This window comes from Callorhinchus milii, unplaced genomic scaffold (genome assembly GCF_018977255.1).
Source record: "Callorhinchus milii isolate IMCB2004 unplaced genomic scaffold, IMCB_Cmil_1.0 Scaffold23, whole genome shotgun sequence".
In the NCBI taxonomy this organism is placed as follows: Eukaryota; Metazoa; Chordata; class Chondrichthyes; order Chimaeriformes; family Callorhinchidae; genus Callorhinchus; species Callorhinchus milii.
Window position 1 is genome coordinate 9,816,097 of NW_024704764.1, and position 26,583 is coordinate 9,842,679.

General features: G+C 50.3%; 1 protein-coding gene across 9 annotated transcripts; it reads right to left on the reverse strand.

The window, feature by feature from the left end:
* Positions 1-648: 648 nt before the first annotated feature.
* tlk2 (tousled-like kinase 2) lies at positions 649-26,505 on the reverse strand. Of its 9 annotated transcripts, none has more exons than XM_042343196.1 (21): positions 26,461-26,505; positions 21,208-21,293; positions 17,702-17,770; positions 17,430-17,502; positions 16,672-16,715; positions 15,411-15,509; positions 14,901-14,993; positions 14,030-14,122; positions 11,623-11,733; positions 10,858-10,994; positions 10,302-10,454; positions 10,013-10,079; positions 9,344-9,441; positions 7,172-7,253; positions 6,466-6,557; positions 5,425-5,514; positions 4,318-4,487; positions 3,727-3,865; positions 3,037-3,148; positions 2,509-2,616; positions 649-1,461 (listed from the first exon to the last, which is right to left on the reverse strand). In XM_042343196.1, the coding sequence occupies exons 1-21, from the start codon at positions 26,483-26,485 to the stop codon at positions 1,297-1,299; spliced, it is 2,106 nt and encodes a 701-aa protein (XP_042199130.1). In that variant the 5' UTR covers positions 26,486-26,505; the 3' UTR covers positions 649-1,296. The 9 variants fall into 9 exon arrangements, with proteins under 9 accessions (XP_042199130.1, XP_042199131.1, XP_042199133.1 ...); XM_042343197.1 differs by lacking the exon at positions 26,461-26,505 and adding an exon at positions 26,379-26,410; XM_042343199.1 differs by lacking the exon at positions 26,461-26,505 and adding an exon at positions 26,126-26,223.
* Between the last annotated feature and the right edge of the window lie 78 nt (positions 26,506-26,583).

Here is a 26,583-nt window from a genome sequence, read left to right on the forward strand (position 1 = left end):
CGTTTTGCCAAAAATAGCAATCGGTCGTCACGTGCTGCCCAGGATGTCTTGACGCTGATACCTCTCACGCAGTCACGTTTGCGTTAAGGCCGCGTTCGTGTTCTCGGTCCGAGAGTAAACTCCCGGGGGAATTTCCACCCGAGTGGCCTGAGGGTGAGGGAGATGGGTACTTTATTTAGATTTTTGTTAAACTCGCCACCACTTTTTAAAAATAAAAATTCACTCGAAAACTCACTCACGCTGTGGCCAACAGAAGTCCACCCCCCCCACCCCCAACCCCCTAGGGTTTCTCAAACAAAAATTCGGGATCATTGTTACACGGCAAAAATGTAGACAAGTTGCTTCTTTTCGGCCCACGGGAGCCTTCACCCAAATAGCGAGCGAGCGAGATAGAGAGCAAGAGATATGCGGCCAGGTAAGTTTTTTTTTTGGTGAGAGGGATCACAGGTCAGATTTTTTTTTTAATAATAAAAAGCACACGAACCCGCAGCTGGTCCTAACGCAAAGCCGACAACAGTTGCGCCCCTTCGCAGGTCTTACTGTTGGCACTGCTCCGCCCGTCCCTCACCCGCTGCAGATCAGCAACACGGTAACCGTGCCAAACAAGAGGGAAAGAGGAAGCAGAGAGAGGAAGGGTAAGAACCTGGTGCGCAGGAGACAGAGAGTGAGAGAGAGAGAGAGAGAGAGAGAGGAAGGACGGTCCAATTATTTAGGGTATCTATCAATGTTCCAATTAAAACTCAACACGACTGCCACCTACAGGCAAACAGGAACCTTTGGAAGTGTCGACTCCCCAGGTTAGTATTTGTGCTTAACTTGAAGTAGATGTTATTCATTCATATTCTGAAGAGGATGGGGAGAAAAGGGGGGTGGGGGGGAAGCATTAAATATAGACATCCAGCTTGTTGTCTGGCCTCCAGCACGAAGCCACCTTCAGTTCCAGCGTTGGGTCTGCACTGGCTGCGACACGAGGAGCAGGACACACAGATTGCGATCACTGTCCACTCAGCAGCAACCGCCAGTCACGGGCTCGGGTGCATGTCCTCCGCCCACAGTCTGCCTTGCTGCCCGGACCCCCCCCCCACCCGTGGCCTCTGGCCCAGCTCTCTGGAGAGTCAGCGATGAGTGGGTGGGGGGGTTTTCCCCCCCACGGGTGGGCAAACAAGGAGAACGCACGCACTCACGCCGCAATCCCCCCACCCCAACCTCCCTCTTGGCAGAAAGTCAGCATTCCCCACCAGCACGGATTCCCCGCTCCTGTCTGTAACGTACGATCGATCGCCCAGAGCGCTGTGCTCAGTTTGACCCGCTGTTATTAGAGGGGGTCGAGGTCGACGCGATCACCCCCGGGGCGGCTGACACGGACTTCCTGATGTGAGGCATCAAGTAAGGGTCGCTTGCCAACTGCTGCACATCGATCCGATCCTCTTTGCGATAGGCCAGACAGCGACGGATGAACGCCTGCGGGAGAATTATACACCCGTTAAATAATAATAATCCTCGCATTTGATACAGCACATCTTCGAGACGTCTCAAAGTGCTTCACAGGACAGACACACTGTAAAGTGAACTGACTGCATATTGTGGCTGACTGTCCAGCAGCTCAGTTGCACACAGGAACGAGTGTCCCACAAACAGTCATGGATTGAGGGACCAAATCACTAAATTCCTTATCCCATGAAATTGCACCGTCATTTAGGATCTCCGCAGCGGGTAGCGCTTTATGTTTAGACGTCTATAACACGCAAAAGTCTCTCTCTCTCGACACGTCACAGTTGCTGTAGCAGCAAGTTACCGGGTCAGGTTCCGGGGACGTTTGCTTTGGACACCTGGAGAGCGCTTCCGATTTAAGACTGAAATTGTACCTGGCCTTGAGCCTGAAGTCTTGGGAGCACGTAGACCGCTCCCTCCTCCAGCCTTCGCACACGATCCAGACAGGATCACACATGCTCCTCTCCTCCGCCCCCGGCCCAGCCAAGGCCGTGCTAACGGAGCGCTCCACCCTGAACAAGCCCCCTCGCACCACAGTGAGCGCGAGCTCTCATTATCCCAGAGCCGAGCTGGGCCGGTGTCAGAACGGCAGGAAAGCCGTGGCTGAATGGCCTTGCGAAGGGAGCGCAACACTGGGCAAAGGCCCAAGAAAGTGTGCAATTAGCTGATTCAAGCCATCAGCGCACACCAGGACCAGAGTAACAGGCTGCTCTCAGCACAGCTTCAGGCTCGGTCTCACGCGGACTTAGCTTTGAAGTCTCTCTCTCTCCCCCTCCTCGCTAAAACGTCTGAGAGAATTCGGAACAGCACTGAGAGATGCTCAAGCAGTTCGGTGAAGCGTTTTATGTTCTTCATTAGAGAAAGTAAAATCACATCTCAGTCCAAACTTTTGTGGGATTGAATTAAAAGGTGAAATGAAGCACATAGCAGGCAGCAGAAGGACATCACTGGCCTAACTAAACCCTGACTCACGGGGAGATCTCAGCATTCTGAAATACTTAACTACAAACACTTTACCTTTGCCTCCGCGCTATTCACTGGCTTCTGAGGGAACTGCACCTCCGTGGCTTTCAGAATGGTATTTTCCTGGAGGATGTCCTGCTGCGACTGGTTGTGACCAAACGGCTTTGGGGTGGAGACCAGGGGAAAGAGAGGGGAGAAGAGAGGGAGGGAAAAGCGAGTCAAACAAAACCAGTAACACACCCTCTGTGCCCTTTATCATCAGTGCATAAACTGATCACACGATCACATCACTTCAGCTCCACCTCATGTTTTAGACCCTCACCTCATCTCGACTCACCAGCCAACATGTCACAGGATAATAATAATAATCCTTTCATATAGCACCTTATCATTTCTTCAAGACATCTCAAACACTTCACAAGATATACTATAAAGTGAATTGACTGTATATTTTGTGGGTGAAACGCGGCAGCCAATTGCATATAGCAGTGTCCCACAAACAGTCATGGATTGAGCGACCAAATTATTATTTTCTTTCATTTACCTAATGCAGGGTTCACGACACAAAGGGCAGGATTTTACCTTGCGTCCATACAGACACTGGTAGAAAATAACACCCACAGACCACACGTCCACCTTGTTGGAGATCTTCGGAGGCTCTTTGCCAACAACAAAACATTCTGGTGGCAAATACCTGGTGAGGAAAAACATAGCGTTCGTCAGAGAAACAACAGCCCAACTCGCCACTCAAAACAATAGCATGTTATGATAGGTTTATCTTCAAAGACACATTGATTTATAATTATATTAATACTTCCATATGATATAGCACTTTATCATGTCGTCGAGACGTCTCAAAGCGCTTCTCAGAATACACTGTATAGTGTAGTGACTGTGTATTTTGTGGGCGAAACGGGGCAGCCAATTGTGCACAGCAGTGTCCCACAAACAGTCGTGGAATGAGTGACCGAATTATTAATATTAAGTTTTTGTGTAGGGATTATTAAACTTCATTTTTAAATTATTTTCGATAACTTCTAAACTTCCCCTCAACTCTTCCCCTTCACAATCCTGTACTCGTGTCCACTGATCACCGATTTAGCAGCCGGCGAGAGGAAAGCTTTCACTCTTTAAACTCCTTCAGAAGCTCATGGACCTTTACGAAGTAAAGGACACTCTCTCTCTCTCTGTACAGCTAGACCCTAGCTCTTCGATCGTTCTGATTGCTGGTTTAGCAGCCAGGAATCCCACCGCTCTGCCCGAGGACCTCACCAGTACGTGCCCGCTCCCTGTGAGGTCAGCTCCATCCCGTCCACCGAATTGTAACTGTCGTCATCCATGATCTTAGACAATCCGAAGTCCGTGATCTTGATCTCGCCGCAAGCCGTGCCATTCACTAGGAGGATGTTGCCTGAGAGAGAGAGAGAGAGAGGAAGAGAGAGGAGAGAACCAGAGTTGAGTCACGGGCAAGCAGGGCTGTGAAGATCCAATGCCTTACTCCCTGGCTCGGAGTCAAACTACCCCATTGTTCAGCGCTCCGAGATGCGAACCCACGCGAAGAGAGCTGTATAAACCCAAGCTGTTTGTTGTCCAAGAAGTCTGGGTTAAAAACCTCTCGCAGCAACAAAGCATTTAACAAAACCACGAGAGTTAACTTTGCCGTCACGAAACGCGCTCAGAATCCGGTGCCCTTTTATGAGTGCTGCGTCTTGTTAGAAAAGCCGCTGTCGTAGGCCCAAAGAGGTCAACTTGTTCCCCGTTCCGATTATTTAGATGAAACATTGCACAGATGGGAACAGAATACGTTCCGGCACCTCCGACGTCCATCGTTAGTTAAGATTACCGCTTCACCAAAGCACACACCTGGCTTGAGGTCATAGTGGATGATGGGAGGTTTAATCTCGTTCAAATACTTCAGAGCGTTGACGACCTGCATGATGATGGAGCGGCCTTCCTTCTCGGACATCAGCTTGTGCTGCTTCAGGTAGAAGTCCAGGTCGTTGCCCTCACAGTACTCGAGCACCGTGCAGAACCTGGAGATCAACATCAGTTTTTGTTGGCAACCGCTTAAAACACAGCGCCGGACGTCTAACACACATGGAAAACCCGTCACCATTGCTTAAGAGTCTCCAAACCAAACTGAAGAGTTCCACACATTCCACGTACACGTGGAAATCCCAGAGCTAACTTGTTGGAATGAAATTCGCTCTCTCTCTCTTCCTGGAGGGATGCCCCCTGCTTACCTAATTCCCGAAAGTATTAGCGCAGGTTGGCAAGAGCCAAGGTTTGGGGGGAAACCCAGAGTGTGCGTTGGGGTAACTGCTGGATCTAACCAGCTAAACCCACACAGTTTGTCAGTGATATTGCTGTCTGGCAACCCTTCCCACTGGTTGTCCAGCTAGGACCATCCTACCTGTTAGCGCTTTGGCTTGCAGGGTTAACAGGAGCTGAATGGGAGGATTCCCTGCCCCCAGTGACTGGTCTGCCCTTCCGGGTCCTACTAATAGCTCAGATTCCTACAAATACAACGTGTCAGTGTGTATTTACACCACAGACAGGGTAAATAACACACAAGGTTAAAACAATTCAACAGCTGTTTAAAGAACGGGCTTAATATTTTCCACGTGCTCGGGCTGATCAGAGTGATCCGCACAGAAACATGTAAAGTTTCTTTAATCTTCTGCAGCTCGTGCAATCTTCAGGCACAGCACGCAGACAAGAGAGCCATAACTGACAGCACGGCCTGCTGTAGAAACTACAGGATGACAAGTTACTAGTCGGTACTAGTACCTGTACTACCAGGTACAATGGAGCAGGTCGGGTGAGACAGGTTTCAGCAGTTACACGAATCAAATCAAACTGGTAAGTGGTTCAAGTGACAAACTCAATAAGCAAACGTAAGCAGTGAGAGCACCAGCAACTGCCAAGACCTTGTATTATTACGCAAATATTACAAATAAAAGTTCTTACGAATCTGTATCCAGCGAGAAATAGTCGTAGAGCCGGACGATCCTGGGGTGATCGAGCTCCTTGTGAATCCTGTACTCTCGGCAGGCGTGTCTGGGAACAGAACAGTTGTTAGCCAGTGCGGAGGCCAGAGTACAGCAGGCACTCGAGTCAATGTGAGGAACATCCTAACGTGGGAATAACGGGCTCACAGCCGGGAAGGTGATTTACAGAATCTAAATAAGTTAATAATAGTACTTGTATTTGATATAGCAACTTATCACATCTTTGAGACGTTTCAAAGTGCTTCGCGGGATCTACTGTAAAGCGCATTTTGTGGGCAAAACGCAACAGCCAATTGTGCGCAGCGGTGCCCCACAAACACTCGTAGATTGAGTGACCATATTATTATTATTTTTAAGAAAGAAGATCCTTTGTTTTGTCCAGCTCTCCGCTCTAAACCATCAAACCCTGGTTCATTCTTTAACCTTCATCACAAAGCCACCAGTAATGGACCACCAATTGTACATTGCCAGAACCAGATAGTTGAATCCAGTGGCGTTAGAACATAAGAATTTGTTTGGTGAAAGAAGACCAATCCATCTCGTTCCCCTTCCACCATCCTGGCTGTCGCTTGACATGTTGTGTCTCAAACTGTAAACTGCAGCCCCAGATATTATTTTCTAACAGAAATCTATCTCATTTGTTTTTGAAACAAACAAACAAACAACACTTTCTGTTTCCACTGTCCCCCGGTTCCATAAATTTACTAACACAAAAACAGAGAGAGCTGGGAAAACTCAGCAGGTCAGGCAGCATCAATAGAGAAAGGAAAGTGAGTCAACGTTTTGGATCCACGACCCTTCGTCCATAAATTTACAACTCGCTCACTGAAGCAGTGTTTCCATAGATTTGTTCAGAAGTTACCCCCCCCTTTCAAACGCAGGTCGTGTCCTCTGGTTCTACTGTTTAGTACAAGGTAAAAGAACTTATCACAGACCATGCCTCAGTATAGCACTGGGTCTGTTCAAAGAGCAGGGCTTGTGCGAGACAGACAGCACTTACTTGTGGTAATTCTCTTTCTTTTCTTCCCGCCAGGTTTTGTTTAACTGGTGAATCTTTACCGCTACGTACCTCTGTTCTTGTAAATCAAACGCCTATCAAAAACATTGGAAGCAAGAGACGGAAATAATGACTAAAAGCTGACAAACCTTCTCAGGAGGAAAAAAAAAAAGCAGCTCTCCAACAGCCCTCATTTACCAGAAGCGTGTGCGTGCTCCCTCCCAATCCCAGCTCTTCAACTTCTCCCGAAGAGAAAGAAAATGCAGGAATAGCCCAGAATTGTAGTATGGACACATCCCGCAATGGACAGGACACTCAGAAGCACAAGGAGCTGAGATGCCTTGTAGTCTGCAGTACAGAGCTAGACTGTTTGTGCTTGCGGAGACACGACCTCAGAACTACCTCTAGCCTTGGCTATGCTGATCCGGTCCGGGAGAGCTCCTCGGTTACTTGTCTAGCGCAGGAAAATCACGGAACAGAACGCTTTACGACAGGAGTTATCCGAGAGCAACAGTGATCAAAATCCGAAGCAACAGGCTGCAGTTAATAACAGCGTTAGCATCTGCTGAGCCTAGTGATCAGACGATAAAATGTATCACATTTCACTAGGTTTCATTCCTTTCCGATACTCGGGAGAAATTACCCCCCAAAAGGCCGGGTGGGGGTGTGTGAGAGACCCACATTTTAATCTCCGCTCGTGAAGACGTACCTTGTAAACCTCACTGAAGCCGCCTCTTCCCAGTAGGTGCAGCAACAAATACCGGTCGTTCAGCGTAGGGTGGTCTTTAAACCTGCAATAAGAAACTGGGTTTGGGGACATCTCCACATCTTCGTCGGCCTTAACCAACAACAACTCACATTTATATAGCGCCCTTCACGCCGGATGGCGTCTCGGAGCGCTTGATCTCATCCTTTCACCCTCGCGCCCAGTCTCACAGCTCATGTGATGTCCCTCGCATTGCACAGCAACTCCATCTGAACCCGGAGTATCCAGAAGCCGGATTACCCGAAGGCTGTCCCCAAACGTGGAGGTGACCCAACGAGGGGCAGCAAACAGCAGTCGTGGTTGAGGGGGTGGGGTGGCGGGGAGAGGGATTGTCTGAACGACATCAGAATGAACCGGAGCAGCAGCACTGACTCCGAGCTCCACGGAATCCTGTACACCAGGTAAACCCAGGGTACTGCGCTCAACAAAACCAGCCAGTCTCTCTCAGCGGATTCCACTCCTTCCCCGGGATAGTCACGACTATATTTCTTATCTGCTCCATCTTATCCGACTAATTCAGTCAGCGACCCACAGGCAAGCAGCGATTCTGTGACAAACCTAAGCTCACAGCGCTAACTGCTCAACGCGCTCGCTTCGGCCCCTCTCAAACGACTGCAAGAAGCTTCGTGAAAGCTGACTCCCAAATAAAATAACTTTTGAATGAAGGCTTTTTTAACTTCACACAGGCCTAACATTCAGCGGAGTCCTGGCGTGGTGCCAAGTAGCAGCAGAAGCTCCTCAGTTACTGGGCACAGAATGGACTGCGATACGTGCGATTTACCAACTCCCACACGTCAACAAACCAAGACTCCTGAACCTCTCAGGCGTCATTTACACTTGTGATAACACTGCTGGGAAAGCGACACCAGTACAAGTATGCTTGTCTCCTTTGTGAAAAAAAACCCACCGAACATAGTACTAGGAGCCTCCTCGGTTCCCCCGACCACACCCCCCACCCCCCACCACCACCCACCCCTTCACAGTTCTCCTGGATGGGCGTCTTGGTGGATTGTTGTTCTGGGAGGTAATCGAGCTTCTGTTACACTGTGCAGAGGGAAACTTCAGATTTACCCACACCAAATGAAGAGAGTTGGAAATAACAGACCTCTGAAAACGCCTGTGGATTTTAACTAGGCAAGCACTCCACCTACAGGATCTCAGGCATCCTAACACAGGAACATACGAACAGGAAGAGGCCATTCAGCCCCTCGAGCCTGTTCCGCTATTCTAAAACGTCACAGCTGATCTGTACCTCAACTCCAATCACCCGCCTTTGCTCCATATCCGATACCCTGACCTAACGTGTATCTATCCACCTCGGTCTTGAAAATTTTCAATCGATCCAGGAATCCACAGCCTTTTTCGGGGGAGGAGAGAGTTCCAGATTTGCAAACTAAATTAAGTACACTCCTGAAAACACAACCAGCGAGAGGCAGACAATTTTCTGTTCTCCTGCTCGTTGCCAGTTGCCTTTTGGTGCCCACAATATTACTTACTCAGGGGGAAAGAGAGCCCCAGACGCAGCAAGTTTAAAGGTTTCCAAAAGATTTTTTGTTGGAAACAAAAACAACAAGTTGACCCAAGCGAAAACAGGTAACGTCAGTGTTTAGAATTTTCGCATGCGAACTTTAACTCCTTGTCAATCTCATGAAGTGGTAAGAGGGAATGTGACCTTGGGTGCAATCAAAGTGGAGCCAAGGAGGTGGGAAGAGTTGAAATGAGAAAGGAGGTTTGTGTGTACTTGCTGTGTGTGCAGGAGGCAGATATAACAGTAACTACCCCTGCCTCATAGCTGGAAACAATCTGTGCTTTCCATCTTTTAGACAAGACACAGAGGCTAGTGAAAATCTGGAACTCTCTGCCTTCCCCAAACAGCTGTGGATGCCGGATCCAGTCACGTTAAAGAATGAGGTGGAAAGATGTTTGTTAGTTCAGGGTATCAAGGGATATGGGACAAAGGCGGGTAATTGGAGTTCAGTCATGATCCGACAGAATGTTTGAGGCCTGAATGGGATCCTCCCACATGTGATCGCCATAGCCTGGCCTGAGAACATTGACCCTGTTCCCCCGTGGACAAGCCCTCCCCAGTTCAGGGACTCGGGATTGCTGACTTACTGTGAGTTGTCTTCATTGTGGATCCTCTTGAGTTCTCGGATGTGTAAATTGCGAACTCGCTCCAACCTCTCGAGCTCTGCCTGTATCTCAGCCTCCTCCTGCCCCAGACAAGGAAAAGGTCAGTGGTCACGTCCGGAGATTCCAAGCAAAACACTACAGGACACTTTCCCAATGGACAACGATGAGTGACAATCTTTCAGTACAAAAGGCAAAAATAAAAGCAACTTAATGGACATTAGGCGCTTTTACATATTGCTTCTGTGACCTGGAAACAATCCACATTTTACAACTTTCAGACATGTGATGAACGTACGTACGCCTGGCCTGAGAACATTCGCTCAAAAAGCCAAACAGTAAAGAGATGGGAAGGACGTAGGTCGGATGATGAGAATAGTGACAGAATGGCAGAACAGCCTGTGTGCGACGTACAGTGCAACGACAACGGGCATTTATACAGCGCCCTTCACCCGCTGTGTCAGTCCCGCAAAACCTAGTGAATCCACAACATTGCCTATTGTATACACACAGCTCCCTATCCAGCACACGTTCACTGCCTCGCTTAAAGCTCTTAAATGTTTTCGCAAGATCAAGGGTCCCCGAGATGCAGTCAGTGCTTTCTTTGGTCCCGAGTATAACAGCCTAGAGAAGGAGAAAGCCAAGCCAGCCCACCTTTTTTAGATGTCCTAATCTTAGCTTGAAGATTTCCTCCTGTTCGTGGTACTCTGCTAGAGTCAACCTGGGAAGAAAACAAACGTGTCAAATCCCATTCAGAATAGAAGCTAAATCAACAACAGCGACCGGGAGAAAGCAATTTATATCATAACCACTCGTACAGATAATCACCGAGCGACGAACCCGAGCACTGGGAATAGTACGGAGGAACAAACCGCGTCAGCAACTTCCCGTTCACTCCGAAACGCCGGCTCTTTGCCACAGATTCACTCCCCCGCTGACTCACGTTTCATTTTCCGCTCCGTTCGCTTTGTTCTTCCTCTGTTTCTGCTCGTTGTTGGTTGGCAGCATCTGTCCCATGGCCGGGGGCTTGCGTTTTGCTAGCAGCTTTCTCTGTCTCTCGATCTCCTCGCGTTGTGCATTTATTCGCTCTTGCTGTCTGTATTGAAAAAAAACACACACACACACACAGGATGTCAAAGTTTCAGAAAATCTGCTGCTAAAGTGCCTGGTCAGGGACATCACAACACCAGCCACCACAGGAGGAACGGGTGGTGCGGGGGGGGGAAAACCGCACGGAGGAAATGACGTGTGATGGAAAACAGAAGGATGGTTTTTGGCCTCCAAGATACAGTTGGATGTTTGGGCTGTTTTAAGGGAGACGCAATAAGTTCGGAGATGTAAGTTCAAAGAAAACAAAGCTGATTTAACGCTAAAGAGGGAGACAAATCCCAGGACAATTCTCCCCGACTCCCAAAGGCAGTCAAGCCAGAGGGCGGACCCCCTGACCAACACAAAAGCCCACCTCAAACACTGCCCCCAGCCCCACGGCCTGCTCTTACTTGATAAGGTTTTGAAAGGCGTATCCGTCTGTCCACTGCTCTGTGAAGGAGGCTCCGTGCCTCACGGTGGTGAAGTGGCCCAGACGCAGGCGGTCCTGCATACTTTTATCCCGACAGGCGAGCTTCTCCTGTTTCGACTGCACAGAGAGGGAGCGAGGTGGGGTGGAGGGGGGAAACGAGAAAACAAAGCAAGTTGAAAACATCCAGCTCCTCACGGTTTAAACTCCAGCACAAACGATACTCTCACCACCGACGTCGCAAAATAACATAAAGCTCGGGCAACTACAACTTGTATTTATACAGCGCTCCTCACACAGGATCCCAGAGCACTTACCCAGCGTGGGTAGGGGGGGGAGTGGGTTTGGGGGAGAGCAGCGTGAAAGGAGAAAGCTAGTGCAGACCCCTGCCGTCCCTCATTGCTCTGCCATGGCTATGACGAGGCCTGGCCTCTCGAGATGACCGCAGGGAGGGAGGAAGGACCACAACCACACAAGTGGCCACTCCGTCCTGCCTCTCCTTGGTCCTGTCTACAATACAGTAGATTGTAGATACCAGAGCCAGCAGATAACATGGCTTGTGGGGAGCGAGGCAGGGCGTCTTGTCACGGATAATAAATTCAATCGCTTTCACCACACGTGGCCAAACCTGGGCACAGGCCAAGGACACGGGGAGAGAGACCAACTGAAAAGGGTTTAATACGGACCATTCCGTCGTCTCTCGTTTAAAAGCATTACAACCACATCCGCCTCTGGCGTCCTGGCTTACCTTCTCTATTAGCAGCTTTTTGCTCATGCTCACACATTTATTTAACCGTTCTTTGTATTTCTCAAGCATTTTCTGTTGCTCGTCTATTTGCCTTCGTAAATCGCAATTCGCCTGAAATAGAGAGTGAGCGAGCGTGCGAGAGAGAGATCAGTCAGTATCACGCTGTACTGGCAAGACCATGGTAGAGTACAATAGGCACCTGAGCTGCCTTTACAATATGGTTGCTGTGCACTGACTAATATTGATCAGAAGGAGGGGGTGGGGGGTGGGGGGGTGGAGAAAGGAACTGTGTGACACTGTTTTCTTTGTTAAACACAACAAAAACACAACGAGGCACCAATAACAAAGCCTGTTCCAAGAGGTCCCAACGTGGCCCAAAGGCTGGCACAAGGAGCTTATTAAAAGGGAAAATATCCCCAAGCAAAACAAGGTTCACATCCTCCCGACGGTGAGGAGCCTGCGATGATCGGGACCACGGGTGGAAAGGTGGAGTTGAGCAACCTAAAAGCATTCCGCTGTGAATAATTTCTCCTTAGAGAACCCGCTCACACAATGATGCACAGAGCAGACGTTTGTTAGGAAAGGGCTCCTGAAAGAAAATTCCAGTCTGGGTTGCAAAGTTCATTCAACCCACTCCTGTATGTGTGTGTGTGTGTGTGTGTGTGTGTGTGTGTGTGAGAGAGTGCACGTGTGTGGGGCTGGGGGTGTGGGTGTACAGTGGGGGGGGGGTGCGCAGGCTGTTCGCAAAACTGGGGTCGAGGTTTCTGACAATTCTGAGACTAACGACTGAACACGAACACGTCAAAAACAAATATCCCCTTAGGTCTTATTGAAGCAATAGGTCGATATAACAAAATAGTCCCTGCGTTTGACACAATCCCTAAAAACGTCTTCAAGTACTTCACCACATGTAATTGGCATTAAGGTCAGTGACTGTATGTTTCCAGGCAAACGCGGCAGCCAACTTGCAAAGCAAGATTCCAGAAACAGCCAGGAAGTGAATACCAATTTGGAGGACTGTAACTGAATGAACGATCACCGCACACACACACACACACAGTGTGCCCCCCACCCCACCCCACCACTCTCCTGTCAGGCACACCCCTCTGACTTTGGCAGCCACACCTCCTGGCCCAGCCCCAGCCCCAGCCAGGCTCACCGGAACCTGCCGGGTTCAGACAGCGCACAGGCTCCTCAAACAGTCGGGTCATTCACAATTCATGTGCAAATTCATACTCTCAGCTGCAGCTCTCTTCGCAATCCATCCCCCCCCCCCCCCCCCCGCCCCCCACCACACACACACATCCGGCCAAAAGCCAGACAGTATCACTTGCAAACCATTTGTTGGAGAGGGAGCGGACACATTTTGTCGGGCGCTATGGAGGGGCCAATTGGCAGAGGAATGTGCGAGATGGGGGGGGGGGGGGGAGTGGGTCGGATTGATGTGGGAGGGGGTGTAGATGTGGTTGAGGGAGGAGGTTTGCCCATGGGGTCTGGGGCCGGTAGGCCTATTCGCTAGCAGCACCTCCCGTACTACCAAGGGTTCACGAGCCCCCGCCTACATAAAAACACTCAAAGGTTCTGGCCTCCAAACACTTCTTCCTGATCGCCTCTCTTCACAAGAGAGAAAAACGATTCAGGTTTAGTTTTCAGCCAAACTACCAATGTTTCACAGTCTCTAGAGGGTCGCTCACTGCACAAGTGAAGCACAATGGTCACTTGTTCAACTCACTGCTGATTCACAGCAAAAGATACTGTTTAAAATAAGAGTCTAAACCCATAAATTAAAATATAAACGGCAGAACAGCTTAAAAGTTAAAAAAAAAGTGCTTGAATCATGAACTTGTCTCCACATAATTAAAGTGCAGGTTTGACTGACGTTTAAGCCAATCTACTTCGTACTCAACGCACGGACGGGGAAAGGAAAGGTTCTGCAAAGCAAAGTGTCAGTCAGTCTTGAGCAGTCAATAACACAACCACCATCAAAACAGCTCCCAAAGTGAATTGAAGATTGTTGCGAAAGGAACTTGATGAGAATTCACTGAGCAAAAACAAAAGGCTGGGGCATTTGCACGTCGTGGTGGGGACCTCTCACAGTAACGCCAAACCCCACCTCACAACAACTTACAGCATATAGTGCCCTTCATGTGGGGTAGCGTCCCGGAGAGCTTAACAGTGGTGGAGTCTGACTCCAAGTCAGGGGGAGAGGGAGGGGGTTGGTAACCATAAGCACAATCAAAAAAGGAGTGTGTTACACAGGGACACATTAAACGGGGCCCATACACTACGTAACGCGCAGCACAGCTCAGCACGGCATGTGCCAACAGGAACAGGCTGGACATGGAGGTTACTCCTCGGTTGCTAAACCCAGACCCGTGGGTTTGCTTGAAAGAAATGTGTGTTTTACCCGGAGTAAATCGTCTATCCTCCCCTCCTTCTTTTCCAGGTCTGAATTTTTGCTGTTTTCCAGGGCTGTGAGCTTCTCCAGTGTGAAGTCTGTCTGCAGGACAACAAATCCGGTTTGTTAGTGGGTTCCTCTGCTTCATTTTGGGGAGGTTGTTGGGGGAGGGGGGGGGGGGAGATTCTGCTCTCCTCTCTCTCTTACTCTCAGCACTGACTCTGCACATCATTGTAAGTGCGCTCCTTTGTAAGGTGTAAGAGGTAGCTTCCCCTAAAGCACAAGGTCCCAACACAACCATAGGCCATCCCTCTGGGTAACAGTGGCTTGAGGGCTTAAGCCCTCATGAGCTGTCAATGGTAAACTCCAGTGCAGACTATAATATACTGACATCATGTAACGTCCATCAGACTTTGTCATATCAACAACAACAAAATTACATTGGTATAGCGCCTTTCAAGTCGGAGGTTGTCCCAAGGAGCTGGACAGACAAGGACTTGGATACAAGCTGCGTGTGAAGTTCACGATCAGAATCGATAAACTCACACAGCCAGCGAGGTAGACTACAGGCCAGGGCTGACCCAGCCTCGACACTCAATCACAAACGGCGCAACATTCAGTGTACGCAAACGTGTGGTGATGATATACTGGCCTGTGGGACACATTAAACAGGGGCACACGCTGCAACACTGATCTTGAAATAGGAAAACTATTTTTCGAAGGGAAAAATCAGTGCGTGTACATGTGTTAAAGGAGTGAACTGTGTCAACACCCAGCTAGGGAAAGGACAGGAGGATTTAATGACATCAACAGACAGAACTCTCTCTCTCTCTCTCTCTCTGCCCCCAGTGGAGTGGACCCCCATCACCGCAATTCATACCTGGGACAGTTTGTGTTGTAGATTAATCTTTAGTGAAATGCAGGAATGCTCAGTGTTGGCCGAGCCCAGGGATGAAGGGCTGCCTTGTTGAACCTTAAATATAAAAAAAAAACAAAGTCAGCCAGTGCTTTGAATCCGCGAATCTAAATTCACAACATAAAGGATTATTACTATTATTAAATCAAATGGCAAATAGAAGTAAGAAAGGGAGCTTTGGTTTAAAAAATTATTTCACCCTGCCCGGGAATCAAACCCAGGTCCTCCTCACGTGTGAAGCAAGTGCTCTAACCACTAAGCTACAGGACCTGTGTAAAGGTCGCATGCTGTTGAGGGTTTAACCCCAGTACAATCATCGAGTGACAATTCTTTTAAAAAGTGATCAAACCAAAACAAGAGACAGAAACACACAGGGCAGGCGCTTGCATACGACCCCAAAACACAACCCGAGTTTATTTGAACACGTCCGAACTCCAAACGACGGCAGGTCACAGCTGAGCTCCGGATACTCACAGAAGGTGAGGGGTAGGATAAGGAATGTTGTGGGGACGAACGCACTACTGGAGGCACACTCCGCCCGGGACTTGTTCCTGTGCCACTGCCACCAGCAAACTGGGAACAAACAGACGCAGGTTAGAAGGCAAGACAAACTTTTATTTACGCGGAGTAGCCTCCCGGAGCGATTTACAGCGGCGGAGCACCACTCCGAGCCGGGGGTGGGAGGTGTTCGTAGGCACCGTCGAAGAGGAGGGTTTTCAAGTGCGACCTGAGGATGGGGTAGGAAGTGAGGACAGGCGGAGGTATAGAGGAAGAGTGTTCCAGAGTTTCGTGGCGCAGTGGCTGAAAGTGCGGCCGCCGAATGATGGAACGGAGAGCACGAGGGACATGTAGGAGGCCGGAGCCAGTCGAGGAGAGGCAGCGGGTACTGCTCCACCCGCGGAAGATTTGATGCATTTTCATGATTCACGGGAATTCAATTTACAAAAGCGCACGTTGTGTTGTCCTAGTATGCAAACATCAACCTCTTCCCCCACCATTGTGTCGAACTTGACCCTCTACTATTATATGCAATAAATTGAGTAAGTGTGTAAGCGCTCTGGGACGCTACCCTATACGAGAAGCGCTATATGAATGCAATTGTTGTTGTTGTTGTTATGGTAAAATATTGGGTTACAAAGAAAAAGTGCTTTATTTCCCCTCTCTCTATAAAGTGCACCTCCGTGCAACTCATTCAGTTTTCTTCACTTACTATTAATGACTACTTGCCAAGGTACTAAGCAGATGGAATTCATTTAGTGCATTTTTTCTCTTCCACTAAGAGGCCTCCTACAGAGAGAATCCTGACGGGATGTCAATGGCCAAAACTTCCAGAACCTGTGCATTCCTTATGCCACCGCCAGCATTCCCTCCCCACGCCACCAGCCCCCACCCGACCAAAAGCAACCACGCCTGTGATTTCCCCTGTATCAGGAGCTCTGCTATAATAATAATACTTGCATTTGATACAGCGCCGTATCCCGTCTTCGAGACGTCTCAAAGCGCTTCACATAATATAATATGAAGTGAATTGACTGTGTATTGCGTGGGCGAAACATGGCAGCCAATTGCTCACAGCAGCGTCCCACAAAGCGTCACGGATTGAGTAACCCAATTATTATTATTTTTTTTGCAAGGGATTATTACCGCTGGAAAAGTGATCCGCCAATCAACTAACAATCGGTTTCCCACTTACTGTTGGGAGTTAAAATATAGCGGCTTAAGCCCCTTCACTCACCTCAAAGTAATCACTAATTTTATGCCCCCTGGGGGTGCCTTTTCCTACAAGGAAAACACAATTAGCAACAGGGCAAAAAGAAAAAGCAGCTTGTGTGTTATACGAACAAAGGCAGTCATTTCTTTCAATCATCGTGAACTCAAACTGAGAAACCCCTTTGTAAGCACATGTGTAAAGATTCGTTACACTTAGTGAACGATGAGGATAACCTCTAAAGCTCTGAGCGTCGGGCGTACCATAACCCCTTCCATCACCCCCCCCCCCCCCAAATATCCCCAGAGCAGCCTGAACAATCAATCAGTCAATCAGTCAATAGAACCGCAGGACAGAAGGAATAACAGGAAAGCAACCAAACGAGAAAACTTGCCATTACGCGGGAGAGTATCATCGAGGTTTAGCTGAACCTTTTGACTAAAGTTATTTATAAAACAAAACATTATCGTAGACGGACGGCATCAAAGCTCAGGGTTCAGCTAAAGCTGCTCTGGGTGGCCCCTTCCGGTCATTCCCGGAACTGCAGCAGGAGCCCATCCCAAAGCGTCGACGCTATTTATTGGGAGTTGGGCCGCGAACGGCCAGCGCCGACGGGACAGCCTGGACGCGGCCACGAGCTGCGAGCCCAGAGCTCGCTTTCTTTCCTCTGCTGGACGCGAGACTTAACGTTACGAAGGAAGAATTAAATGCTCGTCGCGGGGAGAAGGCATCTCCGGGGCGCGGCTATGAGGGATACCGACATTACGGCAGGACGAGCGAGGTACCTTGATTAGCCTCATTGTACAGGTCCGCCTTCCGCTTCCTCCCCCGCTGCTCTCCCTGCTTCTTCTCCGGTGTCTGAGAACCAAATGGACAATAATGTTACATCAACAACCCGACCCGACACGACCACCAATCTGGAGGGAAGGGGCACGAACGACAACAACAACTTGCATTTACATAGCGCCCTTCTGCGAGGGGTGGCGTCCCGAAGCACTTAACGAGCTGGACGGCAGATGCCTCAGCCTTCCGATAGAGGGAAAACACAGTTACTGACCTCCGACTCCTTGTCACTCAGAGATCCCAAGCTGCATAAACTCTGGTTGGAAGATTCGTTCAATGGCGTCTAAAACAAGAGCAAAATATTGTGGTTGAGTACGTGATGAGAGACTGGATACTTTGCAAGGCTTCCTACAATTACAGTGAGGAGGCCCACACAGTTGTAAGATGATCTCTCGGGTTAACTGTGTGGCCCAGGGATAGAATCGTTCGCTTCAAGGAAAGGGAATTGATCCACCGCAGTGAAGTCTTACATCGATCCATGAGGTTGTCAGGAAAGCACATTTCCTTTGAGGTTTGGCACAAAAGTATACTAGAACTTATTGTTTCGTCCATAAAATATACAGTCAATTCACTATACAGAATATTCTATGAAGCACCCTGAGACGTCTCAAAGATGTAATAAGGCGCTATATAAAATTCAAGGATTATTGTTATAGAACCATTCTTGCTAATTTCTATTCTGAAAACACCATAATAATAATAATCCTTGCATTTGATATAGCGCTTTTCACGTCGGGAGGATGTCCCAAAGCGCTGAACAGAACACACTGTAAGTGAATTGACTGTATATTTGTGGGCGAACGCGGCAGCCAATTGCGCACAGCACTGTCCCACAAACAGTCGTAGATTGAAAATGACCAATTTATTATTGTTTTTGGTTTTTGAAGGGATTATTATTAGGTGTGTGGAGTAAGGAAACTTGCCCAAGGTTTTGCCCTGACCTGCCTGGGATTGAACTCAGGTCTCTCGCTTGCAAAGCGAGTGCTCTAATGCTCTAACCACTGAGCTACAGGACTCATACCATTCTGTGTATTTAAAATTAGCTGAAAAGATATATCGCTGTGATCATAAAGAACAAATGTTACAGGAGTAACAAACACCACTTTTCTTTTACCACTCGATTAGAGACTCTTTTCCTGGGAAACTGTTCCCGAGGCCCCAAGTGGCTTCCCGAGCCCTGCCAAAATGCGTCCCAAGCAACAACAACTTGCGTTACATATCGCTCCCCTCATGGAAAGTAGCCTCCCCGAGCGCTTGAGAGGCACCGAGTGTTGATACTCGCGGTGATGACCTGGCTCACTCTCAGCACAGATCGGAGATCGATCCACAGTGCGACTCAGAAACCCCTCTCACTGAGCCATCCTATTGTTTCACTGTTTGCTATTGTTCTAAAACCAGTGCACGACACACGTGCTGACAAGAGATACAACAGCACTGCCCACAATCGCTAATTTCATGCAGGAAGTCATGGCTAGACATTACGCGGTTGCTAACTGCTGACTGGATAACAAGCTCCTGACCCGGAGTTTCCATTGGCAGGCTGCATCCTGCTTTACTGGTAACATGGAAGGGAAAAAAAAGGTCACAGCAGTAAACCCAACTCCTTCACGAGACGATTTGCCAACAATGCAGCTTCTGCTAATGCAATACCTAAACACTGTTGTTAGTCGATTGGCGGATCGCTTTTCCGGGGATAATAATCCTTTCAAAAATAAAATAAATGTTGTCACTCAATCCACTGCAGTGTACAATTGGCTGCCGCATTTTGCCCAATATACAGTCACTACACTTTACAGTTTATTCCATGCCTAGCGTTGAGAAGCCTCAACGACTTGATAAGGCGCTATATCAAATGCAAGAATTATTATTATTATTATTATGTCTGGAAGTCAGACCAGCTTCCAGTGAAGAGGGCTCTTCCTGGTAAGTTTTGTCATCAAGGTGCTGCGATAGCTTAGCCACCGAAAACTAATCAGTTGGGGTTTATTTTTGTTTAAATCTTCCTTTCCCCTCACACCCCCCCCCACCCACCCCCCCTTCATTCCCAAGGGGTCAGAGAGCGCGAGCGAGCAAGCAACCTGCTGCGAATCCCCCTCCTCACAGTCCCGAGTCAGGAACTGGGAGATACACAAAGTCAGCCCTGGGGAAACCGCACTTCCAGTCTATGTCTCCCCAGGTACAGAGCATCTGGCTGTCACCATCTCCCCCATTAAACACCCCTCGGGTTCCCAATGAGAGAGAGAGAGAGCAAGAGACAAACAGAAAAACAGGAATGCTGCAAATCGGAAACAAAGGACCGAAAAATGATAAACAATTCACAGATTCTTGTTCACAGTTCACTCCCTATTTCTCTTACAGTTGCAACTGACTTGACCGGGTGATTGTCGGACTAAGAACCCGCCTACACAATAAACCTGGCTCCATCAAAGCTCACTCACCATTTTCCCCCAACAGGACAAAGGATCAGCAACAAACAGCGCACTGGGTTATGACAAACAGCAAAACTAGAAACTTCACCTGTTGTCAGTCAGTGACACCATTGTGTGAATTAGACTCTCGTCTGTAACCTCCACTGAGGCAATGGATCCAAACTGTCACGTTGGCTAAAGGCTCTGCACGTCCTGTGAATCCTGCAGGTACACAGACCTGACCCTCGGGAACGCCGCTCAGACCCCAATCTCCGGCTAACCGAGGCTCATGCATCAATCGAGCCGATTGTGGAGTCCTGTAGCATATTGGTTAGAGCACTCGCCTCGCAAGCGAGGAGACACCGCTGTGCGCAGTAGGCCGCTGCGTTTCGCCCACAAAATATACAGTCAATGCACTCTACAGTATATTCTGTGAAGCGCTTTGAGACGTCTCAAAGACGTAAGAAGGCGCTGTATCAGATGCAAGCATTATTACAACAATCACAGTTCTATTCACAGCAGCAATATCAGGACAGTAATGTCGAATGAGAGAAGACTCGAGGTGAGAGAACCACCTTGAGCAGATGATGTTCTGTTTTGTAAAAGTCATTATTGCTCGAAACTCACTGACAATCACCTCTGCACTACATGAAACAGTGCAGGAGAGTGATCGGCAAACAGTTATGCAGCCGGTGACTTGTACAGGAGTGTGAGCTGCAAAGACTCTGTTACCCGTGGTGAATTAGTTACCATTTACTAACAAGATACCACCTACGGTCTAAAGTTCTGTCCTTGACCTTTGAAACCAATCGGTGAACTGGGACCACAGCTCGGCTTATTTTTAGTTACAAAACCAGCGAGAGTGGTGAAAGGCTAACGATTCCAGGGGAGTGCGCAGTGGGGCGGGGAACTGCACATCAGAGTGCTGAGCAGCTCATCTAAACAGTAGATTAAAACATTTCAACACTGCAGTGGGGACTAGCCTGTTTCAGCACGAGGTCCCTACACTGACACAACCTGGGCCCTCAGCAACGCCAATGAGAGACGATTAATGCGAGAGATCAGAGAAGACCAGGTATTTATTGTGGGACAAACGACAGCTCCGAAACCCCACCCAGCACGTGTCCAGCCTGAGCCCTCGGTGGGTTTGTTTGGCTAGTCTGGTGTTTGATACACACAGTACTGTGCTTTACGGTACCCAAACCAGACAGAGCTCCACATGCCAGAGCTTTGCCTTCTCTCCCTCTGTAGTCACCCACAGACGAGCAATGTGTCGGCAGAGGCTGAACGACCGAAGGTTGTGAAGTCTCACCTTGACGACTCCCATGCCAGTGAAGCGTGCCTCCAGCAGCTCCTGCCTCCTGGGGTCCAGGCTGTGCAACTCTTCCATCATTTCCACTGGGAATAGAAAGGACAAGGGTCAGATCTCACACAGCAGCAAACAACTCGCTCGCCCGCCCGACGGCCAGCCCGCAGGCAATCTTCTATGACTGTACCAAATACACAGGCTCCCGTCAACTGAAAGAACACAATCCTCGAGCAGAGATTTACCCCACAGCCCACAGGTATCTCGCGTTATGCTTCACGTAGCACCAGAGAAAACTATTGCAGTACCCAAAGTAAGAAAATAAATGTATCAGACATGTTGCTCTCTCTCATACCCCTTAATCCATCTCTTCCTGAAAATGCTACCCAATTCCCTCTTCCAATTAGTTGAACACAATCTGCCTGCACCTCTTCCATGGGTTATCCTTTTACACACACAAGCACACACCACACACAGAAATGTTCTCTGCTAACAGTAATTAAATCAGTAGTGCCTGTTCACCTTCCCTGTCTAGAACTCGAGTCCACAGTTACCTGACGATAATTCAGAAAGGCCTTGAGTTTTTTTTTAAAAATATACAAAGAACACAAACAGCACAGTGGATAGACAGTGAAACTCACGCGAGTGTGCATGTGATATTACTCCAGCTTTCACACCCCACCCTGGCTTTCTGCAGTTCATGTGGCTCAAATGAATACTGGTTTAATCGTCTACTGGGCTCCCGTCTTGAACTGCAAACCCAGATCATTGGATTCCAGTTTGCTCTCTCTCCACCAGCCCACCCCGCATCACCAGCCTTAGCGTTCAGATCATTTACAAGGGTGGGTGAAGAGTTTAATGAAGCATTAACGATCATCACCATTTTACCCAGAGCTCTTGAGCTCGCGTTTCTAACCCAGGGGAAGTAAATAGTGTAATTAGCGTCCATGAAAAGTGGCACATCCAACCCCCAGAGGAAAGGCAATAGTAAACTAAAGGGCCTGTGTACCTTCAGGAATACCGGCTAATTTAGTTACTGAGTGCAGCCCGAGAGAAGTCTTTTTGGGGGGAGTGATTTTGCACCAATAGATGGTAGGTTTCCCCAACCAACAGGTCAGAGATGGGGAGAAGGGGGAGGACATGAGCCTGAAGTTAGCAACTGAGCAAAAAGAATATTTAAAAAAAAATCATAAAAACAAAACTGACATCAGTTGAGCTCTGGTCAGAATTCCGGGCTGGCAGCGCAATTAAACAAGTCTGTGTCTGGATTAAACAATTACGCAAACGCCCTTAAATAGACGGATTAATGTACAAATTAAAACCATGGTGTGCTCTGGTCAAACTTCAGCGTCCGTGCAATGCCGTTAGAACCCACTGTAAACGATGAATTTGGGATACAACAGTACGAATTTTCAACGTTCACGAGTCCCACCAAAACAGACCTCAAAATTTAGTCAAATACATTAGGACTGAATTCCACGGTTGACATTAACCAATGTATTATATTTGAGACGTGCAGCTCATTAAGTCAGCGCTGTCAGCCACAAGAGTTGCGCACTCTCTCTTCAATTCACAAATCAGGTTTAACGCGTCCTAAATCAGATCAGTTGGGGGGCAGTTCTCCTTCAAACCCCCCCCACCCCACTCTCTCCCTGCTTTGACAAGGACATAGACACAGGTCTCAGGATAGAACGCAAGTTCACGTGGAGGGAGGGGAGAAAGAGAAGGAAAATTAACTGATGGGACAATAAATAAGGCCTGGCGAGATCAAATTTCTATCCCTTATAGTGTCACCGGCCACTGTACATAAAAACTATTTCAGGCGGATGATCTCAACTCTGTACAAGTTTTGGGGCGTGCGAATTTTCCTTTGGAGCGCCCGTCTGCACGTTGCTGGTTGGCGATAGGGATCCCGCGACACTTTTAAAAAGAAAAGGGTGTCCTTGCCAACGTCCCTCCAGATAAACTGATCATTCAACAACCGTCCGCTGATCACAGACCAACTTAACAAACTCATTCACGTCGGTAACAGTGCCTCCGAGCGCCCAACTCTGCATTTGAACAGTACGGCAACGTCAATTCCCACCTCCCCGTAAATCCCAACAGGAACCTTCTACTAATTTGTCGTGGTCACTCACTCCTTACTGTAAAAGGGGACCAACACGACAGCGCCGATTTAGCACATAGATAGTCAACGCAGCCTGAACGCACTAAGTTGCTGGAAACAAGTGAAATTACCTGAAATTGGAGACTGGAGAGAGAGCGAGAGAGAGAGAGAGAGAGAGAGGCAACCAGAGAGAGGATAACTAGTTACTCGGAGCAAACCTTACAACGGCACGACTTCTGCAAACGCAAGGTGATACACAAATCTACTGCGCGTGATTTGCCTGCCGCGTTTTGCCCGCAAAACATGCAGTCGCTACACTTTACGGTATAATAATAATAATAATCCTTGCATTTGATATAGCGCTTTTCACGTCGGGAGGACGTCCCAAAGCGCTTCACAGAACACACTGTAAAGTGAATTGACTGTATATTTGTGGGCGAACGCGGCAGCCAATTGCGCACAGCAATGTCCACAAACAGTCGTTGATTGAAAATGACCAATTTATTATTGTTTTTGTGTTTTTGGAGGGATTATTATTAGGCTCTGTGTGGAGTAAGGAAACTTGCCCGAGATTTCGCCCTCTGCCTGGAATTGAACTCAGGTCTCTCACTTGCAAAGCGAGTGCTCTAACCACTGAGCTACAGGACTCCACAGTATACTCTGTGAGGGGCGCTTTGAGACGTCTCGACAACGCGGTAAGACGTTAGATCAAAGGCAGGGGATTATTATTATTATTATTATTATTATTATTATTACACCCTGAATGCCCCCCGGGCTTACCTCGCAGAAGCGCCGTTACACTGGTCTGCAAAAGAAGTTATATATTTTTTAAAAAGGCCGCACCGCCCACTGGCGCGCGGCTCACGTGGAAGCAATTTGTGGGATCGCAGCTCAAAACGTAAAGAAACCTGTAAAGGGTGTAATTAAAGAGAGCGATTGGGTGGGGGGTGGGGAGTGGGTGGGGGGGTGTGGGGTGTGGGGGGGGTGTGAACAGTCACGTCAATTGCACCCACGACGCCAGGGGACCGGGACAACGCCGCTCGTGCCACGCAGGCGCTGCACCTGTGACCGTGACACCGGGGAGACAGACTGAAGATCACCCGCACCAGTGCTCAGGTTCCTCCCTTACGTTTCCCAACACCCCCCCCCCCCACACCCCCCCCACACCAACCCCCAACCACCCACCCCCACACCAACCCCCCCACACCCAACACCCCCCACAACCCAACACACCCCCCACACCACACCCCCACCCCCCCACACCAACCCCCCCACCCCCACACCCAACACCCCCCCCACCAACCCCCCCCCACACCCACCCCAACACCCCCCCCACACCCAACCCCACAACCAACACCCCACACCCAACACACCCCCCCACACCCAACGCCCACCCCCCACACTCACACCCAACACCCACCCCCAACACCACACCCAACACCCCCCCAACCCCCCCAACACCCCCCCCCCCCCACCCCCCGCCCTCGCCCACCTCCGCTAGTCAGCAGAAGCGGCGGCGGAGTGGTGGTGGTGGTGGTGGGGGGGTTCGCGCCCGCCGACGAAACGCACGAGTCACCGCGGGGGGGGGGGGTGTCACTCGACGGTCGCGCGGAGCGCTCTGCGAGACGTCTCGGGGGGTGGGGATGGGGGGGGGACGGGGACGGGACGAGGATTCCGTTATTATAACCCGAGGATCATTATCATTATTATTATTATTATTACTACTACTACTAATTACCGACTGACCGGCGGGGGGTGTCGTGTCCCAGTGCTGCTGCCCCCCCCCAACCCCCCCAATCCAATCCAAACCAGACACCCACTCCCTCCCCCTCCCACCCCCCCCACTCCTCTCACTGCACTTTTTTGAGGGGTAGAGAGAGAGAGAGAGTGAGAAGAACAGATTGAGGGGGGGGGGGGGGGGAGAAGAAAAAAGTTTTTTTTTGGGGGGGGGGGGGGGGGAGAGAGAGAGAGAGAGAGAGAAAGAGAGTCCTGGGGAGCACTTTAGGCCCCGAGTCAGCGACAGCAGTGATGGGGGGGGGGGGGGGGGGGCGAGGCCGAGGCCCAGTGCTGAACCCTCAGGGCCCGGAGCCTGAGAGGGCTTTACCTCCAGAGGCTGACACCCCCCACACCCTCACACTCCCCCCCCCCCACTCCCCCCCTTTAACACGGCTCACTATCTGGCAGCTCCTCCGGCCGCTCAGTGCGCCTGCGCGGCGCCGCCGGTGGACGGGGGACGGGACGGACGTGCGCCTCGGACACTATTTGGCAACGCGGCGGCGGCGGCGCTTCTCCCCCTTCCCTTCCCCCTCGGGGGGGGGGGGGGGCACACACACCCCACCCCCCCCCCCCTCCCGGAGGGGACGGGGTTCACCCCCTCCGGCCCCTCGGCCTCAGCCGCTCACCCCTCTCCCGCCGACTGTAGGCCTCGAGCCTCGGGCCTCGGGTTCGGGTGACCGCCGCCGCCGCCGCCGGGGGGGGGGGGGGGGGGGGTCCCGGGGGAGGAGCCTTCGCTTCGAGAGTCGTCGCCCGATCCCGACCGCCCGAGGCCTCAAATCGCGCGCGAACCGCGTCACCCGCTCACCTGCTCGCGGGGGAGCGACCCCCACCCACCCCGACCCCCCCCCGAGGCCTCTGACTGGAGCCCGGGGCTCGGGTCAGTGACACGCGCCGACCCTCCTCCCTCCCTCTCTCTCTCTCTCCGCCCACCGCCCCCGACCCTTCACACGGTGTCAGGCGGCTGCAGGGCCGCCCCTCACTCCCCCCTCCTCACTCCCTCACTCCTCACTCCCTCACTCCCTCCCTCACTCACTCACTCACTCGCGCCCGCGTTCGGCGGCTCTTAAAGCGAGGACGTCCCTCCCGTCTTCCCTCCGGGCGCCGCTCCGCTTTAAGAGTCCGGCAACACCCCCCCCCCCCCCCCCTCGCCCCCCCCCCCACAAAAAAAAGAGCCCCATCGCCTCTCGCGAGAGAATGACCGCCCCGGGGGGGGGGGGCGGGGGGGGCTCCTCTCCCCCCCCCCCACCCCCCGCCCTCTCCAGCCCATGGACACTCAGGGCTGTGGCTCTCTCACCAGCGCACTCCTCCATCTGCTCCTCTCTGTCTCTCTCTCTGTCTGTCTCTCTGTGTCCCCCCCACAACCCCCACCCACACACCTTCACACTCTCCTCCTGTAATCATCCTCCACCACCACCAGGGGAGCCAGTGTCCCCCCCCCCCACCACCACCAGGGGAGCCAGTGTCCCCCCCCACCTCCACCCACCACCAGGGGAGCCAGT

Bases quoted from the DNA above. Each gene is read 5' to 3' on its own strand.
- tlk2 (XM_042343196.1), bottom strand. From the start codon at position 26,485: ATGATTACAGGAGGAGAGTGTGAAG. The intron at 5,515-6,465 runs GTAAGTGCTGTC...TTCTGTTCCCAG, and splicing joins AAGAAAGAGAATTACCACAA to ACACGCCTGCCGAGAGTACA. The intron at 1,462-2,508 runs GTAAAGTGTTTG...ATTCTCCCGCAG, and splicing joins TGAATAGCGCGGAGGCAAAG to GCGTTCATCCGTCGCTGTCT.